This window comes from Oreochromis aureus, linkage group 17, assembly GCF_013358895.1.
Source record: "Oreochromis aureus strain Israel breed Guangdong linkage group 17, ZZ_aureus, whole genome shotgun sequence".
Lineage (NCBI taxonomy): Eukaryota > Metazoa > Chordata > Actinopteri > Cichliformes > Cichlidae > Oreochromis > Oreochromis aureus.
In genome coordinates, this window is record NC_052958.1 from 28,528,999 (window position 1) to 28,547,871 (window position 18,873).

Here is an 18,873-nt window from a genome sequence, read left to right on the forward strand (position 1 = left end):
GCCCCCACCCTGTGCAGCCTCCTCCTGCCGTGGGGGGGTGGGGGGGGACCTTTGTGACTGTAATATTAAAAACCGTACGCGAGGTTTAGATGTGTGGGACAGGGTGAGGCATCTCTAACCAAACAAAATCTCTCAGAATTCCTAAGCTCAGAGACGCTTACACAAACAGCAGGGCAAAATCCATCTTTCTGACAGAATCATTTCCAAAGCCCAAACCCCCAACTGGGCTCCTGGATGCACTTCTGAGCCGGGCCCGCCTGGGAGAGAGTGTGTCAATTTGTGCGCGCGTGCGTGCGTGCATCTGAAGGGTAAAGAGAGAGGGAGCAGTGGGATAAAGCATGAGTCATTCAGTGCAGAATAAGAAGTGCGGCACAACCTGTCTTCAACTTTATTTCGACTTCTCTCTTTAGAATGAGGGTTTTTTTCATCGTTTGAGCAAACTTCAACGTCTCTGCGTGTCTGTGTAAGTCTAAGACAAAGAGATTAATGGTGAAGTCATCTTAAAGCGTTCCTATCATTTCTCTACAAATCTGTCTGAACCACTTAATTCTCACAAGCTGCGTCTCAGCACTGAGTGACTGTTTGTGTCTAAGCAGGTCCGCTCAGACAAGACTGTGGTAAGAGTTCGAATCAAAGGATTATAGCCCTTTGGCAAATGACTGAATGAACTCAATCTTAACTCCCGTGGGGTCAAACGTACCACAGACATGTCAAGTTAGGCCCAACTTTCTCACACATATTCTCGTGTGGTGAGATCTTCCCAGCCGTTCTGTCTCCCTCAATAACATCTGCACAAACCTCGTCGCGTCCTGCATCCCTAATTCTGATCTTACAACGTAACCGTGGTTTTCTAATCCTTCTGAAGCCTGATATTCAGACTTTAATATTATTCGATTTTTTTTCAACATGACATTTTCCTCTGCTTAGCCCTTTTAGGTCACCAAGAGATAATGCTAACCAGTGAACAATATCCTCATTCTAAGAGACTGTGTCATTTTTTTGAATTTGCCATTTTCATAAATGACAAGCAAGATCTCCTGATACAGAGAGTAAGAGTTGAGAGTGAACAAAGTTGCACAATAGAAGACAAGATAAAAAGAAAAAAAGATCAATACAGGGCTGACAGCATGATCTGGTACCTACACTCTGCTTTATCAGACATTCTGGCAGAGTGGAACAGTTTCGACCATTAAACTTACATCGTATTTGTACATTTGAGTTAAATCCTCTTTGTTTTCTCGCTTGTCGCTGACAGGTTTTTTACATGTTAACAATACCACAAAAATTTGTCATGATAACATTAAGAAAACTGGCTGATTTAGAACAGTAGCACGCCATTATTTTGGACATCCCCAAAATAAACACAGCCCAGAGAGATTTCCAGTTTTTAAACCTGATATGATCTCACTGCCAGAGCGGGAAACACATTAAACATATTTGCTCACCTTTGGGAACACCATCCATCCGTGCAGATCAACATAGCCTTTATGTCCAACTTCAGTCCCCAAATAAAACATGCCCGAAGGTTTAAACACTGATAATAAAATGTGCTATCAAGATACCTTTTATCTACATTCTCTCTCTGCTCAGTAACCTCAGACTTATAATGTAACCCAGTACTTTTATTTTGAGGCCTTACAGTTTAGCATTCTGATTATCTTGTTTTTCTGGAGCCAGAAGCTTATTTTGGCAGGAGGTGCTGAGTTATCAGCTATCGCTAGCAAGCTGGGTTCGTGTGCCCATAAAACTATGTCACACTGACACAAAGATCTGCTAATTAGTTTCAAGTAACACAGTAACAAATTACTATAACTTTAGGGGAGCTGAGGCCGTGCAGATAGTTTACACCTCCCTGTGTTAGGTACATCCCTAACTTCAAGCCTTAAAAAACATTTGAATGAATGGAACTTCTAAAATAAATTACACGCATTGTATATCGATCAGGCACAACACTATGACTACTGACAGAAGTGAATAACACTGCTCTCCTTATCACTGTACCCGAGTTAGACAAAGGCCGAAATTGTGATTGCTACACGACTGTGTCAGAGCATCTCCAAAACTCCAAAGCTCTTGTTGGGTTTTTCCAGTCTGCAGCGGGAAGCAAAGGCTGGCCTGTGTGGTCCGACCCAACAGAAGAGCTACTGTAGCTCAAACTGCCAAAATCATTGGTGCTGATAGAAAGGCGTCAGAATACACACTGCATCATAGTTTGATGCGTATGGTGCTGCATAGTCGCAGACCAGAAATGGTACCAATGCCCACTCCTATGCACTGTCAAAAGTGCCAACAACAGGCACACGGAGCAATGGAAGAATCATGATGAATCATGTTTTCTTTTAACTCATGTGGATACCCAGGTGGGTTACTTATCTGGGAAACACCTGGCATCAGGATACACCATGGGAAGAAAGTAAGCCGGTGGAGGCAGTATGATGCTTTGGGCAACGCTCTGCTGGGAAAACTTGGGTCCTTGTTGATGTTACTTTGACCAGTACCACCTACCTAAGCATTGTTGCAGACCATGTACAGCTTTTTGTTGAAATGGTAATCCCTAATGGTAAAAAATGGTCCAGGAATGGTTTGAGGAGAACAAACCAGTTTGAGGTGTTGACTTGGCCTCCAATTTCCCCAGGTTTCAATCCAATTGCGCATCTGTGTGATGTGCTGGACAAACAAGTCCGATCCATAGAAACCCCACCTCATAACATAAAGGACATAAAGGACTTAAAGGATCGGCTGCTAACATCATAACATCAGCACACCATCAGGACTCTAGTGAAGTCTGTGCCTCAATGGATTGGGAGGACCAACACAATATTATGCAGTCGGTCATAATGTTATGCCTAATTGATATATGCACACACCACACACGGAGTTATGAAAAAGGAATCCATCCATAAAGAGAAAACTTTTTTCATTACACTAGATGTTTAATACTCTTTAGTTGGCAATTTTAACATGGGAGTCTATGGTGACTGGTTCGCTTTTGGAGCCAGCCACAAGTGGCTACTCAGAGTTCTTGACACATAACTGTCGGCTTAATTTTCCATCCCTGGAGGTTGTTGTTTGACTCACACTCATCCAGAACAAAACCCACTAATTGGAAGGTTGACAGTTCAACCACCGGCTCGCTCAGTCTGCATATTGATACTCTCAACACAGCGCATGTAACCAACAAGAGTATCGAATAAAGTGCTATATGATGCATATGAATAACACTTGAAAGTCTCACACCGTTACAAATCTCTACTAGACTGAAAGACCCAAATGCCTTGAAGCCAAGTCTGCTTGATTTTCTGAATTTACATAAAAATGTCAGTTCTGAGGAAAAACAGCAACACAGGACAGAGTTCGTGATATTCTTAAATGAAGCTGTCAGTGCTTTACAAACACATGAAAAAACAGTCCGATCCCACAACTAAAACTTTATTCGACATCCACGGAGAATTGGAACGGGATGGGTGGAGCAGCAGTTATTTGACCGACACCACTGGCAGTAAATGAGGTTACTTTAGGTCACGCTGCCACTGGGATACAACTCAGGCTGTTTTAAGATGTCAATTAAACCTCACGCTGTGATTATGATGGAAAGTGCTGCAAACAAAACTGCAGAAAACCATAGGCAGCGCCACAGTATGGTTACAGGGGATAAAGAGCTGACTGACGGCTCAGGTTTAATTAGATACCACATTAAAAGAGAGTGAAAGAGATCTGAAATAAACATGACAGTAGAAGTGAGACTTGGGCACATTAGAACTCAAAATTTATTAGATTATTAAAAACAGTGTTGAGGATTGGTTTGATTACCATTTCTTCTGATATCATGTTTATGCATCAACACTTCCTAACAGCAAACATTTTTTTTCTGAAATTTTGGTGGTGCTGTGCAGTTCAGGAGTCGGTAGAAGTTATCACCAGACTTACCAGTTCCTTCTTTCTCCAAAATGTCAACGCTTGCACTGACAGAGACAAAGGATTCTCATTTCCGGAGCCACCACAGCGTACTTAATCAAGTTTGGATTAAAATTCATTTGGGAAAAGCTTCAATGAGCCATAAGGACTGACTTATTAGAATAAGTATTAAAAAGCACCTAAATTAGCATTTAAAGATGAGCCAAAGAAACGGAACGTTATGAAAAAAAATACATAAATAAATCTTAAGGCCAGCTTACCTGTAAATGGGATCCTGCATCACCATCATTTTGCTCTCGTCCCATGTCCACTCATTCTTCTGTGTAAACAAAACGAAACCATTCATTCACACCACATGTAAAAATTTGGATACATAAGACAAATGAAATAAGGAACATTCCTTGCTCGGACAGTTTGAACATTAATCGGCTGAAAAACTCAAAGACAGACAGATGATATCCCGTGAGCACTGATATCATTGTGAGACCTTCATGTACATTTTTTACTTGCTCCTTTTGTCTGTCTGTTTGATTAAATCTACCTTTCAGCTTAATGTCACAATCAAAATGTCACCACAGAAGCACACAGGAATCATTCTTATTGATTTCTGTCTCCACAGAGCACTTTGTTGACCGAGTCATTCAATCACTTCAATCTGCGCTCTTTGAATGCCTCCTTCGCACTCAGAGATGTAAATAGATTGCTGACCGTCACACTTGACATTTCGGCTTTCGGGACAAGGAGCCAAACTCGACAAGAAAACATTCATCCATCGACTGGCCTTTAATTGCATCCCGCCGGTGTACTTGACCAAGGGCCTTTTGAGGGCAGCCAGGTACAGAAAAATAAATATCCATATTTTGTGCTCACGTTTGGTTTGTTGTCAGAAATTAAATATAGTTTGAATGCCTTCATTTTTCTGAATTTTTTTTAAAACTTTATCATGTTGCGTTTTTATGTGAGTTTGTGCCTGGCTTTCAGTTAGCTGACTTGACAGCTAACTGCTATTTAAGTGAAGGTGGAACTGTCCTGTTTGCATATGTAAAGTAGAGATGACAACCTAAGCCGAAAGGATAATACAAAGTTCTAAAAACAAAGCAAGAAAAGCAAAAACTGACTGTCGGCTTGCCAAACTAAATAGTTACAAAACAAGCAGGTACTAATTTATGACCACAGATGCAGCCTGTTCATTCTGATGAAGAACCTAGGAAATTTACCAATAGCAGTGGAAATTAGTAAGTCAAGCACGAGCAGACCTAATGCGGGGATGAATAATCTACCAATTAAACAACACAACAAAAGACTTTTGCATATTTCTCTCCAGAAACACCATGCCAATTCAGAGCAAGTGGAGTGCGGTGCTGAAGGAAAAACACAGGTGTGGGCTGAGTTCAGTGGAACCATGGAATGACACTGTCTAAAGACAAAGGTGGGATGTCTTATCACTGAGACAGATAAACAACTTCTTGATGACAGAGCTCCCGGGGTGGATTTGCCCTGAGTTCCTTAAGGTTCTGGATGCTATAAAGCTGTTTTGGTTGACACATCTCCACAACACAGCATGGAAATCTGTGGCAGTGCCCATGGTTTGGTATGCTGAAGTGGTAGTTCCGATCTTTAAGAAGGACAACTGGATGGAGTGTTTCAGCTATAGGGGGGATCACACTAGTAAGTCTCCCTGGGAAGGTCTAAGTCAGGGTGATGGAGAGGAGAGAGATTCAGTTAGATAAACCTCAGTTTCAGGAGGAACAATTGGGTTTTTTTTGTCCTGGTTGCAGAATACTGGACCAGCTCTTTATCTTCTCGAGGATATTTGAGGGTATGTGGGAGTTTGTGGAACCATTCTTTATGTGCTTTGTGGACTTGGAGAAGGCATTTTACCAAATTTCTCTGTAAATTTGGGTAAGACTATGGAGGATCTTACTCTCGTATTGCTACAAGACTTATCAGTCTCTGTACAATTGAATTTCTAGGTCGATCTAAGTTCCAGAAGCTGGTGTCAGAATCTCCTTTCTGCTTTTTAAAGATGCTCAAGTTCTATTGGCTTCATAATACGGACACTGTACCACTCCACTGTGGTGAACTGAGAGATGAGTGTGAATGTGAGGCTGCTGATCTACATCCCTACCCTCATCTATGTTCACGAGCTCTGGGCAGAAAGACAGAATCAAACTGTCGACACAAGTGGGAGAAATGAGTTTCTTCTGAAGGGTGGCTGGCCTGTCCCTTAGTGCTGAGATGAGAAGTTCAGTCATTCAGAAGGGACTCCACATTGAAAGGAGCCAGTCGAGGTGTTTCAGGCATCCCCTACTTGGAAGAGGCCCTGGGGCAGATCCAGGGAAAGCTATAGAGATTATATCTCTTAGTATGCCTGGGAGAGTCTCAAAGTTCCCTCGGATGAACTAGGAGAGGATGGTCTGGTGTACTGCTTCCCCCATGACCCAGGGCAGGGAAGCAGCAGAAAATAGATAGATGTATGGAGATTTTCACCAATTAGCCTGTTAATTAAGTTATTGTTCCATGCGCATAAATGTGCACATCACTTTTGTTTTCTGCATGTGTATGTAGCAGCAGGTATTTTTTAGTATGGCCATGTGTAATGAATGGCATGTGTATATGACTCACAGCCATCAGTGGATAACAAACAATTTCTGCAAAAACCTCAATATTCATTACACTCAGTACACATTACGCAGAGACTTTGATGCTCTCTACCGTATTATTTATGTGCAGATTCTCTGCTTACTCTACCCACTTCTTGTGACCTAAAACCTAAAACACTTAACGTTTCTGCTAAATGTCAAAAATAACTTTGTAGCCATGAATACATCAATCGCTTGTACTGTGTCTTATTCTCTCTCTCCTGTCGATGTGCCACTTTCTGTTCTGTTAACATAAAATGCCAGCGTTAAGGTCCAGAAACATGCACGGCTCTGCTCTAAACATGCAAGATTTGGCCTAAGCAAAAAGCTACAGGACAGAGTCAAACTTTGGGCACCACTTTGAGCAGTCTACATGCCTCGATTTCACGCTTTTAATAACATCTCCCTTGGGCTTCCAAATAAATTATTCCTCCTAGCGGCAACTATCACATTCACATCAGGGGTGTGCTTTTTTTGTGCTGTCATTTTCAGCACAATTTGTAGTAAATTGTCAGGCTCAAATCTAAGCGCAGTTTTATGGTTTAATTAAGTACTCATCGCCGCACATTTTACAGGAAATTTAAACTCAAAAGAAATACATATGCAGTAGGCAAGCTGAAAAAATAAATGTCCCCAAGTCAATGTGCCTGTTCAGTACTCCTGACAGTACGATTCTGCACTGCTTCAAAGTGTCTGGTGATGTCTGCAGACTCAATACTTCAAGACTTCATGTGCATTGGTCACTGGAAATGAGAGTCTATATTATAGAGATATACAGTATTTCCTAAACAGTTCTTCAAATACTGATGTAAAGCTTCAGTTACAGCTGAGATTTTCCACTTTGCTATTTTTTATTGAACTGAATTTGCTAAAGCACAAAGCATAAAGGACATTAGCCTTAACCCTATGAATACTTACAGTCTAGACTACAGTATGCATCATCCACACACTGCTGTCCACAACAAAGCTATATATAGCAAATATGCATATGTTTTCAGGTGGCCATGTACTAACAAAGCTAGACTTTTAAACTAATCTGATTAAAGGCCAACTCCTTTCAGGGCCATTTAAGCCATTAAAAACTTTTTGAGACATTAATGTAAATCTGACAGACATACAAATCTGGCTTATGTAAGTCAACAGAGCTTCACCTGATATAAGCTGAGTGAGCCTTACATAAAGTAGGTACAGTCTTTCAGGTGAAGCTTAACTATAAAGTCTTTTCAGACTACAGCAGCAGAATCAGTGTGCCAAAAATGATGTTCCAAAAAGCTTAAAGGAATTTGACAGTTTTCATCAGAATTTGGAGGAAACCATCTTGCAGGTTGGTTTTGTATGGAACATTCATCCCTGCATCATTTGCTCATTCTTCCCAATACAAAGGAACTAAGGAAATGTGTGGTCTGTGCAGATGGTGGACCATCAGCTGAGGAAATCTTGCCATTTTCACAGCCAGCAAGTTGCCAACAGCCAATCAGATTTTGGAGCTGCCTCATCTCCTTACAAAGACACAGACTGTATAACAATCCACTCGGAGCATTTGGCCAAGTACGGCAGTTGCATGAAAAAAAAAGGCTGTAGGGCTGCTCAGCCAAGACATCCCAGAAATACCAGAGATGAAGTGAAACAGTTTTGTAGGAGGAATAGATCTGAATGGTCCAAAAGCAGCCACAGGAAACATCTGGTGGTGATAGATGTTATTGCTGCTGAAGGAGTCCCTCTAAATACAAGACTTCGATTACTTTTCAGGCTTGCACCGAGTGTTTAAAATAAACTGTATATAAAAGAGAAGTGAAACATCGAAGAAGAAACTCGGACTGGCTTTTTAGCCATCAGATAATTCTATCAAAATGCTCCAGAGGGCACCAATAACACAAGCACAGCTGAGAGGTCCAGCTTAATCACTTGTATTCATGGACACGAGGAGTCCGATGGGCTGAAGCTCCCTGTTGGCACACTGATCAGCCAAAGCAGCCACAGCCCTAACATTAGGCTTTACGGGGGAATGTATTACAAAGTGAGATCAATGAGTTAGCAAGCTATGCTGACTTTAAGTCAAACTTTTCTGTGTCACAAAAGTGACTCACTTTTTACTTGGCTAAATCACCATGGTAACTGATACTCAACCTGGTCAGGAGCAGGTTGTGTTCAAAGTCAGCTCAGTTTGCCCATACCTTACTGTTGTCACATGTGAAGCCCAGCTCTACAAAGTATGCGTCACACGCTCACTGGAATCCTCAATATATAATATTGGAACACAGGATCCCTATAACCATTAATGTTTCTAATGAGACCCAATCACATAAACAGCAGCACCGAGTTCTAAATATCATAAGCCATAAAATGTTTAACTTGAAGTATTTCACATGGATTTTTTTAATTCTGTGCACTAAATACCAACTTTACAGCTGTTGTCTTTTACAGCTTTAATATCTTGTCTTATTTGTAACAGCACTGCACTTTACTGCTATATTTTTATGTTCTTATATTTATGGTCTGTATATATTTGAATGACTATAGGATGACCATCATCTCTGATTGGAGGAGGTGGCACTCATAGGGATCATTTTGTGCGGAAGAAGAGTCACTTGACTGGAGAAACACCCCATTTTTATGTGACCACAGAGCCTGAAGCAGAATTTCCAGTTTAACAGAGAAAATCCATAAGCACAGTGGTAATGCATGTCATCTCCAAGTGAGGTTTTAGGTTTTGTCAAACTGCTAACGCAAAATAGCCTTATTATGAGTTATGAACAAATGTAATCATTTTATAATTGTTATCCATCCATCCATCCATCTATTTTGTTCCACTTAACTGTGGCCTGGTCAGGTGGCCACGGGGGCAGCAGCCTAAGCAGAGAAACCCAGACCTGTCTTTCCCTGGCCAACACCTAAAGCTTGTCCGGGTCAGCTGAGAGATATAATCTCTCCAGTGTGTCCTGGGTCTGCCCTGGGGCCTCCTCTCGGTGTGACACCTCACCCAGGAGGCGCCCAGGAGGCATCCTTGTCAGATGCCCGAACCACCTCAACTGGCTCCTTTTGATGTGGAGGAGCAGCAGCTCTTTTCTGAGCCCCTCCCAGATTTCCAAACTCCTCACCCTATATCTAAGGGAGAGACCAGCCACCCCCTGAAGAAAGCTCATTTCCGCCATTTGTATCCACAAACTGGTTCTTTCGGTCACTACCCAGAGCTCGAGACCACAGGTGAAGGTAGGGACATTGATCGACCGGTAAATTGAGAGCTTTGCTTTTACACTCAGCTCTCTCTTTACCATGACGGACCGGTACATCATCACTGGAGCATCACTGCAGCCGCAGCTGCTAGTTGTTAGTAAAGGGCAAATTATCTACGGAAGCCCACAGTTTTTATTTAAGGTGGTAAGCATCCTTTTTAATGCTGTAATGTCGCTATGGGATATTACAGCGGTGCCCATTAGAGAAATGGCAGTTATTGGCATTTCCAGATTTACTTTATATATTTTTTTTGTTTCCAATAAAGTATCATCTATATATATCATCTATATATTTATCTATAATTGTGACTTGGATGAAGATCTAATCGTGAAGTATGAGTTACATTCATGAGTTCAGGTAATTCAATAGGATTCAAAATTTTAGATACACATACTGTAAAAAGGTAAAATGTACTTCAGATGCTTTTTAATACCAAAACTTTGTAAACATGACAGTAATTTTCCCTTGAAATTACAGCAGGTACTGTGGCTAGCAACCTATATTCTTCCAGAGCTGATGGGGGCAGGATATCACCCCTCCAGAAGTGGGTGTAGTAGTACTTTCCATTCAAGTCAGATGACCAAGGGGTGAAACTGATTTGCAAAAGGCAATATGAGAACAATGCTATCGTGTTTTTCAGTACAAAGTATCATCCTTCTTGTGATGTCCTGAAATAATAGAGTTTATCTTTAAGTACATAGGATAATCTTTTTCTGTTGGTATTGAACCGAGTATCAAGCATCTTGGAATTCTCCTGGTCCTGGCACCAAGTACTACATTTCTGAAATCAGATATCTGGTGACAGCCTTATAATCTACACCATTTAAAGCGGGCAAGACTAGATTAAGCTCATCGATCATCATCGTCTTTATTCCCTCCATTAGCTTAGTCGACCGCAGAGCCTGTCCCGTCATCCTCAGCTCACTTGGAAACACAGATTCCTCTCCAGTCTCACTTCAACTTTTTCAAGCTTTCTTCTTGCTCTTTCCTCATCTTTTAACTCATAATTTCTACTCTGCTAATGGTTCTGATCCCCATCAAGCACTTTATTCTCTTTAGTAGTCCTTCCATTCTCACTTCTACATGCTCTCTAAGAGGACTGGTCGTCACCTTCTGCTACACACAAAGACACAGGAAATTAAACAGCTTTTTAGAAAGTGACTAACCCAACATTGTTAGAGTTCTGTCACATGTTTCTTATAACTACAGATGATATCTCAGCAGCCACAAAGACAGAGCCATGAGTCAGTGTGCCGAGAGTGTTGACAGATACACATTAGGGACCAGACATACTGATTTTGTGCCAACAAAAAGCCTCTTTATGTGTTAAAACACAATTGCTGGGAATTTACTAAGTAAGCAAAGTGAAAATACAGGGGTGAAAAGAAAATAGTATTTTTTATGCCTTTAGTACAGTAAATACCTGCAGTATTATATGAAATGCAGGAAAAGTAGCTTAAAAGCCCCCCACAACACAACACATTTTCTTTAACACCACAGCTGTCAGCGGTTAGAAATTTAATTTGTTGATTTTTTCCTTTCTCATGTTTAGTTTAATTTCAGAGCGTTTTCTTGTGTTCAAATTACAAGAAACCTATATGCCTGTGAAGTTAGGAGAATACTCGCTCTTGCTGCAGCGCTGCATGTTTTGTGCTGCCCTTGGTAAACTCATTGCAAGGCAACGGCTGCACTTGTGTTTGTAAAGTGGGGAACTGTTAGCAGATTATCCACACAGCTTTCCATTTCCAACAGTACATTTCTTTTGCCCAATGGTGGCATCTCACTTGGAAAAAAAGTAGCCCTAAACTGCCAGAGGTCAACACCCACTTTTAACCACTCTGTAAGCATCAGTGAATGTTGTGGGCTAATAGAGCTAATAGAGCTAATAGAGCTAATAGAGCTGGCTGTCATCTGCAGCACTATCAAGGATAAACGTGGCCGATGACAGAGGTGGTCAACGCGCGCCCATAAAGCACACATATGAACCAAAAAAAAACATAAATCTTTTTACACCAAGACATTTTTATATGATGTTTTACTGATCCATTCAAAGGTCTTCGATGCGGGTGACAACAATTCAGTACAAAACAGTACAAAGTAGTACAAAAGATGCTTTTACTTTGCAATTTGTAAAAAAAGTATTCAAAGAAAAAGTTCACTCACTTTCTTCTTTTTCCTCAAGGTGACTTTCACGCCATCTACAGACACCACGATGTGGACTTTTTTCTTCTTGATGTTTTTCACCTTGAACTCATACTGCAGAGAGAAGACAGGCAAAGCGATATTAATTTTTTGGGAAATTAAAGGTAGACCGTGGCATTATTACGTCCTCTAACAAAATGTTTTGTCAGGTAAAAAGGGAGTGGTGTGTGTGTGTGTGTGTGTGTGTGTGTGTGTGTGTGTGTGTGTGTGTGTGTGTGTGTTGAATCATGTCCTGGGGCAGTGAAAACAAAAATAATACGAAACATGGAAAAAATATCATATAACAAGATTGGCGCATTTCTGACAGCCCTGAACAAAGAGGTGTCACGATTTGTGATTAATCAAGAGTTAAAGCTGCTGTGATTTCAGAACTATATTAGAGTTATAACACTGGTGTAACACGTAGCTGAAGGTACAGAGGTGAAGATACTTTCACTCAGCCCAAACCTCTGCACATAAAAACCCTAAAAGCGTCTGTTGTCAAGGCTTGCTCAACAGTCTTACATATGTATCAAAGCAAAGTACTGTTAAAAAAATTAAATTAACATCTTGCTAGTTAATGGCAGCAGCAGGGACAATTTCCTGGTTTGATCTAAAAGTTGAGGCTCTGTGTGTGTGTGTGTGTGTGTGTGTGTGTGTGTGTGTGTGTGTGTGTGTGTGTGTGTGTGTAGGTAGGTAGGTAGATAGATAGATAGATAGATATGAGCACCGTGGTGATGTCACCTCCAAGTAGAGATGTGTGTGTACCCCAACCATATATGTTAATTTATCATAAGCCATATAATCGTCACAGTATAAAATGATGGTACACATTTTTCACCATGTCATGGAGACTTCTGCTAAAGCAGCTCGTTCTTTGTTCATAACACCCAGAGCATATTTGCATCCACTCATATTGCACTTGCCACAAACCAAGCAGGCAGTCACACTATGAATAAAACCAGCTTCATTGTGTCTTCATAAACTCACTTGACAAATGTGAATAAGCATCATGTGCCAGCTTTTGCAAACTTGATCAGCCCTAAAATAACAAACGTCTGTGGTTAATTTAAAAAACATTCTGGTTTCTACGTTAGAAGTACTAGAAAGCATTAAAAAAGAAAGCTTGAATGAACATGAAATTATTTGAGCAAAGACACCTGACAATGACCAAGATTTGTTGCAGAAAAAGGGCAATCCCAGCTGAGTGAATATAAGATGATGGGCAGACTCCTGCTAAGCTAAAGTCAATTTATACCCCATAAATCAAGCTGAGACAGCTTCCATGCTCTCCGCTGCCTTTAATGGAGCTGTGAGCGGTGTCAAAAAACAACCCTGCAGGAGGCACCCACAGTCAATAGTGTATGGAGCCACACTGTTTGCCTATCAAATACAGAGCAGGGCTAAAAAAAAAATCCTGGATTAAGTGACTTTTATGGTAATATAGGGATCTTGCAAACTGACATGCAGCTGAGTCATGCCTGAATCCCTGAGTTATACAGCACCACCTGAGGGATGACAGGAGACACACCTGTATGTCTACTTCTGTCCATCAGCCATCGTCAGAGAAACGACAGAGTTACTAGCTCAGGTTAGATTAGGTACAATCCTACCATGCTGTGAGATGCTTATGGAAGACCCACTCACTGATTTAAAGAGAGTCATCAGAACAATGGGGTGCATATAAAAACAGCAAAGTGAGCACTCTGGTCTAAATAAAGCACAACTCATTGATGAGTTCTGAATCAATGAGCCTTGGTCACCCATGAGCCAGTAGCTGGTTCACCACTGCTCCTTCCTTGGACAACTTTTGATAGATGCTGACTACTGCAGACCGGGAACACCCCACAGAAGCTGCATTTTTGGAAATATTCAAGTGACGTCAGTGTATGTGCAAGTAATCCCTGACCAAATACTCAGGCTTCAGACTGCTCAAAACCCTTTTTATATCTATATCATAAATTCAGTCATCTCAGGGACAGCTCTGGCTCCAGACAGATGGTCCACCCAGATGCTGTCTATGAGGGACAGCCAATCAGAAGAGCATGAGGTTTGTTTGTTTTTTTAAATTATTTGTTTGCTTTTATGTGTTGCACCAAGGCCCGGTATAAGAAAAATAATGATATAATGTTAAATGGTTATTACATGCCACAGTTATTTATTGCAATTCAAGTCATTCAGGTCTTGAAATAGCTTTAAATGGTACAGTGGTACAATGGTACAGGTAAGTAGTTAACTGCCAGAGGTTAAAAAAATGTATGGTTACCCAAAACTAAAAAATAATGTACATTTCAGAATTATATAAAAAGGCCTTTTTCAGGGAACAGAAAATGGGTTCACAATTTAAAGGAGGTTGATCAAGCCTTGAAAGCTGCTGCTAATAATTCCTACAGGTGTTCCATCATTTCTGGATTACTTACAACCCCCTCTGTCAGCATAAAACCAGTGTTGTAAAGAAAGTCAGGGTGAGTACAGTTTCCTTCACCATCAAAAGGCACTCAGAAACTAGGGAAAACTCTGACAGGAAGAGGTCTGACAGACCCAAAGCCACAAATAAAACAGAGGACAAGTTTCTGAGAGTCACTTGCATGATAGGCAGCTCACAGGACAACAGCTTCAAACACAGCTTAATATTAGTCATAGTGAGCAAGTCTCAGCTTCAACTCTGAAGAGAAAACTTCGAGCTGCACGTTTGACAGGAATAGTTGCAGCAAGAAAGCCAGGCATCAGAATATGACAAAGAGGCTTGGCTGGTCCATGAACCACTGCCACTGGTATTATGGACTGATTTATCAAAATTCAGTTCAGGATCTTTGTATGCTGTCAAGTAGGTGAATGGATGGTTCCACATTGTGTGGCCTCAACTGTCAAACATGGAGGAGGAAGTGTGATGGTCTGGGGCTGTTTTGCTGGATCCAGGATCGGTGACTTGTACAGAGTGAGAGGCACCCTAAACCAAAATGGCTACCACAGCATTCTGCAGCGCCATGCAATACCCTCCGGTATGCACCTAGTTGGTCAGGGGTTCATCCTACAGCAAAATAATGACCCAAAACATAAGTCCAAGCTATGCCAGAACTACCTCAGGAAAAAAGAACAAGATGGCAAGCATGAAAACACAGAGTTTCCAGCACAGTCTCCAGCCTCAAACCCCATCGAGCTGGTTTGGGATGAACTGGACTGAAGAGTGAAAGTAAAGCGACCTACAAGTGTCACATTTATGGGAACTTCTGCAACAGATATGGGAAGAACTTTATGAAGAATATTTGATTTCTATTGTAGAAAGGATGCCGTGAATGTGTTCAGCTGTTATATCTGCCAAAGGTGCTACTTTGATGAGTCAAAAGTTTAGAAGACATTTTGGTCTATAAATTCATTCCATGATTTCTTTTTTAACTCCAATTGCTTATTTGTATTATGCTTTCATTTCAGAGTGCAATGAGACATTAAACTGGATAATTCCCAATAAAAAAGGGAAAAATTGGGGTCTTCTAAAACTTTTGAACAGTAATGTACACATATACATATATATATATATATCTATATATATATAGATATATATATATATACATGTAGATATGTTACTGAGGTTTTTGTCAATGATTTGTCACAACTTTGGCTCGTATAAGATCACAAAGTGAAATAAAAATGATGACATTAAAATCTCTGGCCACATGCTGACAAGGTGACTTCCTGTGTTATGAATTTTTTACGTCTGTATAATGAAGGAGCTGATAGAATGCAGAAAGAGTGCCCTGTCAGCACCGGTCTGAAAAGCAAGAAGCTTTAAGAAAGCTTTGAAGAAACCCAATCAGCTCCTTACTGGCTGTCAGTGCATGTGTTTGCTAAAGGACAGACAAAAAGTGCCAGACCTGTTTGCCAAGAGTTCACATTTCCCATCTTTCTACAGTTTGCGACCAATTATGTGTAAATGTGCTCAAACTAGTGAGTTGTTGATTGTCAATTAGTGAGTCAGCAGAAAATTACTGTGCAACAAATCTCATAAGTTTTAAGTAATTTATTACGGAAAAAATACCAAATACACTTTTAGGTCCCAGCGTCGCCTAATTGCTAATGTTTTGAGAGGCAATTTTCTACAATTAAGTGTACAAGGCTCATTAAAACGAGGACATATTAGGCAAGGGGAAAAAACAATACAGCTGAAATGATAATGTTTTTCACAGTGCTTGATTTTTGTAAGCAATTATAGTCTATATACTGCAGAGGAGGACCCAACTGTTCAGACAAGAGGGTTACTGTAAGGGTTCTGAATCTCTCCAGATGTCTGTAGATGCTGCTGTATCAATTTTAAATTCACTTTTAGACATCTAGTGCATTAGTTACACTCGTTTGTCCTTGGGTTCGAATTTAAGGAAATGCTTTTTGTTGACACAGAGACACAAACAACCAAGCTCCCACTGACTTTACAAGAAACCATTTTTAATTGGTGTAGTCCAATATGAATAATCCCTTGACAATACAAAATTGAGCTAATTCCCTTTTACTGATCCTATTAGCAACATAGATGTGTGATGTTTAAGCTGCTTCAGTCTGTATACAGTTGTTGCAGACAATGCAATCTGCTTTGCAACCCACCTACAACCCAGCTATTCCTTAGATGCAGTGTCATGTCTTTTGTCACTAATACATGGTCTGTTCTGCGAGAGGGTCTCATCCTTACTTTCCCCATTTTAACCCTGTAAAGTCTGAACCAACAGGCATGACATTTTTGACAAAAAAAAATTCAAACTTTTTGAAACTGGAGTGTTTATTAAACCATTTTAAGAAATGAAATATCAACTTGGATATATGACTTTCATCAAATATAAAACACCTGGTGTTAAAGGATTAAGTTAACACTGTATGCATATGAACAGGTGAGCAGGTCCAAGAGTAGAGTCTTCCAAGCAAATCTAAATTACTGTTACAATTGGAATAACAGTCCTACTTTAATTAAAAAGGTGATAAAAAAAGATCTTGCGCTTGTATAAAGCCAAGCGCAATACAGGCCTGAGCTATTTTCAAGAATGAAATGCAGAAAATGTCAGAGGACTCGGGCTTCTGCACTGTACAAACTTGGCTTTTCTGGTATCCAGCACAATTGAAGAGACACTTGTCAACTTCAGTTGTGTTCCCATTTCAGGAAATACTGTTTGAGCTAGAGCGGCGGTCCCCACCCCCCGGGCCACAGACCGGTACCGGTCTGTGAGTCTTTTGGTACCGGGCCGCAAGAGTTGAGGCTCGGGTGTGAAATTTATGGTTTTCAGGGTTTTTATCGGGTTTTTTTTAAACGTTTTTATTGTTAACTCTGTTTCCCTGGGTCTTTTCTCGTTGTACTTTGTTGTATTTATCCGCGACACCTTAATCAATCAATCAATCAATCAATCAATATACTTTATTAATCCTGAGGGAAATTAGGGTTGGTCCGTGAAAATATTGTCCGACATAAACCGGTCTGTGGAGCAAAAAAGGTTGGGAACCACTGAGCTAGAAGAACCGGAGGTAGCACATTTGATGCTTGCTGTGAATTCAGTGATCTTATTAATTGGGGTAATTTCACATGGGTAAAAAAGACTCTGTACTCGGGACGATGTCAAACCGTGCCTTTTTTCGCTGCCCTTTTATGCTTAATGCATTTGGTTAACAACCCTAAATATAAAGAATACTTTGACGCTAAGCTCTGCATTCAACAATCTGTTGATACCTTCAAAAAAATCGAAAACCCCCACAATATTCCCTACATATAATGTGGGAAAACACTTCAACTATGCAATATGGTCAAGTTCCAAAGTCTATAAATGTTTACGTGTCAGTGTTATTGGTGTTTTATGGGGATGTTGTCATCCATTGTAATGTTGACTGTGCTGTAGATGCGAGATTTAAATGTTGGAGCGGCTGATCGATGGCATGATTGACCTCCACAGAGATGATTACAGCAGCAATTTAACAGATTTTTCATGCAGGGTTTGACTGGCTAAGTGCATGCAGTAAACTATGACAGGAACACTTCTCGCTAATAAGCCTGTCTATTCCTGTCTGTTATGGCCCTGACGCTAAATCCACATTACCTACCACACACACTCCCTAGTGCTTACAGCTTCCATTTCAAGAGGCAGTAGCAATACTATAAATCATATCGCTGCTGCATCTATCTGTATAATATGAGAAAATGAATGCAAGCAATTAAAAAACTTGCAGCACAGAAACTGCTGTATTTGAGAAATTGCACAGGCATTCATTTTACAATCCCAACAGCACAGCTATACAAGACAAGGTTAGAATGAGCACAGATGACGGTTTGTAGTGCGGCTCAGGTTGTTGAGGATTGTCTGAAATGCGTCTGCTGGATAACCCTCTTGAATTCACACCTAAAATGATATTACTGTTGTCACTTAGACTGCAGCCAAAATGACTATTTGCATAAGAACACATGAAGAAAAACCTATTAGAAAACCATGAGCTTCTTGGTTTAATAGTACACCAAGCTAACAGTTTAGCATTCTGTTATTCAGTGTTAAATGGATAAAATAGAATTTTTTTTAGATGTCAGCTTCCTGTAGTTTTATTCAGATCTCGATTTTTACTGAACCTCATCAACAAGTGAAAAGCAAAGTCAAACAAAACACATACTTTCCAAATATGCCATGAATGTAGTTCTTTCTTTGTAGTTCTAAGCTTTGTGGGTTAATCCGCTACCCTTCAAGACTCCTGTGGACTTTCTAGTGCTTTAGTTAGCTGGTGGCATCCAGCATTACTGTTATTATTACAGGCACAGCAAAGAACACAGAAGTATCTGACAGGACAGCAGCATTTGACATCCTGAGATAAGAATCTGTTCTGTATTTCCTGTTTAAATGTTATGATTTTAAACAAATCCTCTAAGCTTCAAACTAAGCTGGGT

At 40.5% G+C, this 18,873-nt stretch overlaps 1 protein-coding gene across 2 annotated transcripts in view; it reads right to left on the reverse strand.

Annotated features, from left to right (window-relative positions):
• Positions 1-18,873, reverse strand: part of nos1apa (nitric oxide synthase 1 (neuronal) adaptor protein a) — a 216,299-nt gene that overhangs the window by 132,546 nt on the left and 64,880 nt on the right. For both annotated transcript variants that reach the window (XM_039600969.1, XM_039600970.1), the window contains exons 3-4: positions 11,955-12,047; positions 4,176-4,234 (exon numbers count right to left, since the gene is read on the reverse strand). In XM_039600969.1, coding sequence (XP_039456903.1) covers positions 4,176-4,234; positions 11,955-12,047 — 152 coding nt within the window. The remainder of the gene's footprint in view (positions 1-4,175; positions 4,235-11,954; positions 12,048-18,873) is intronic.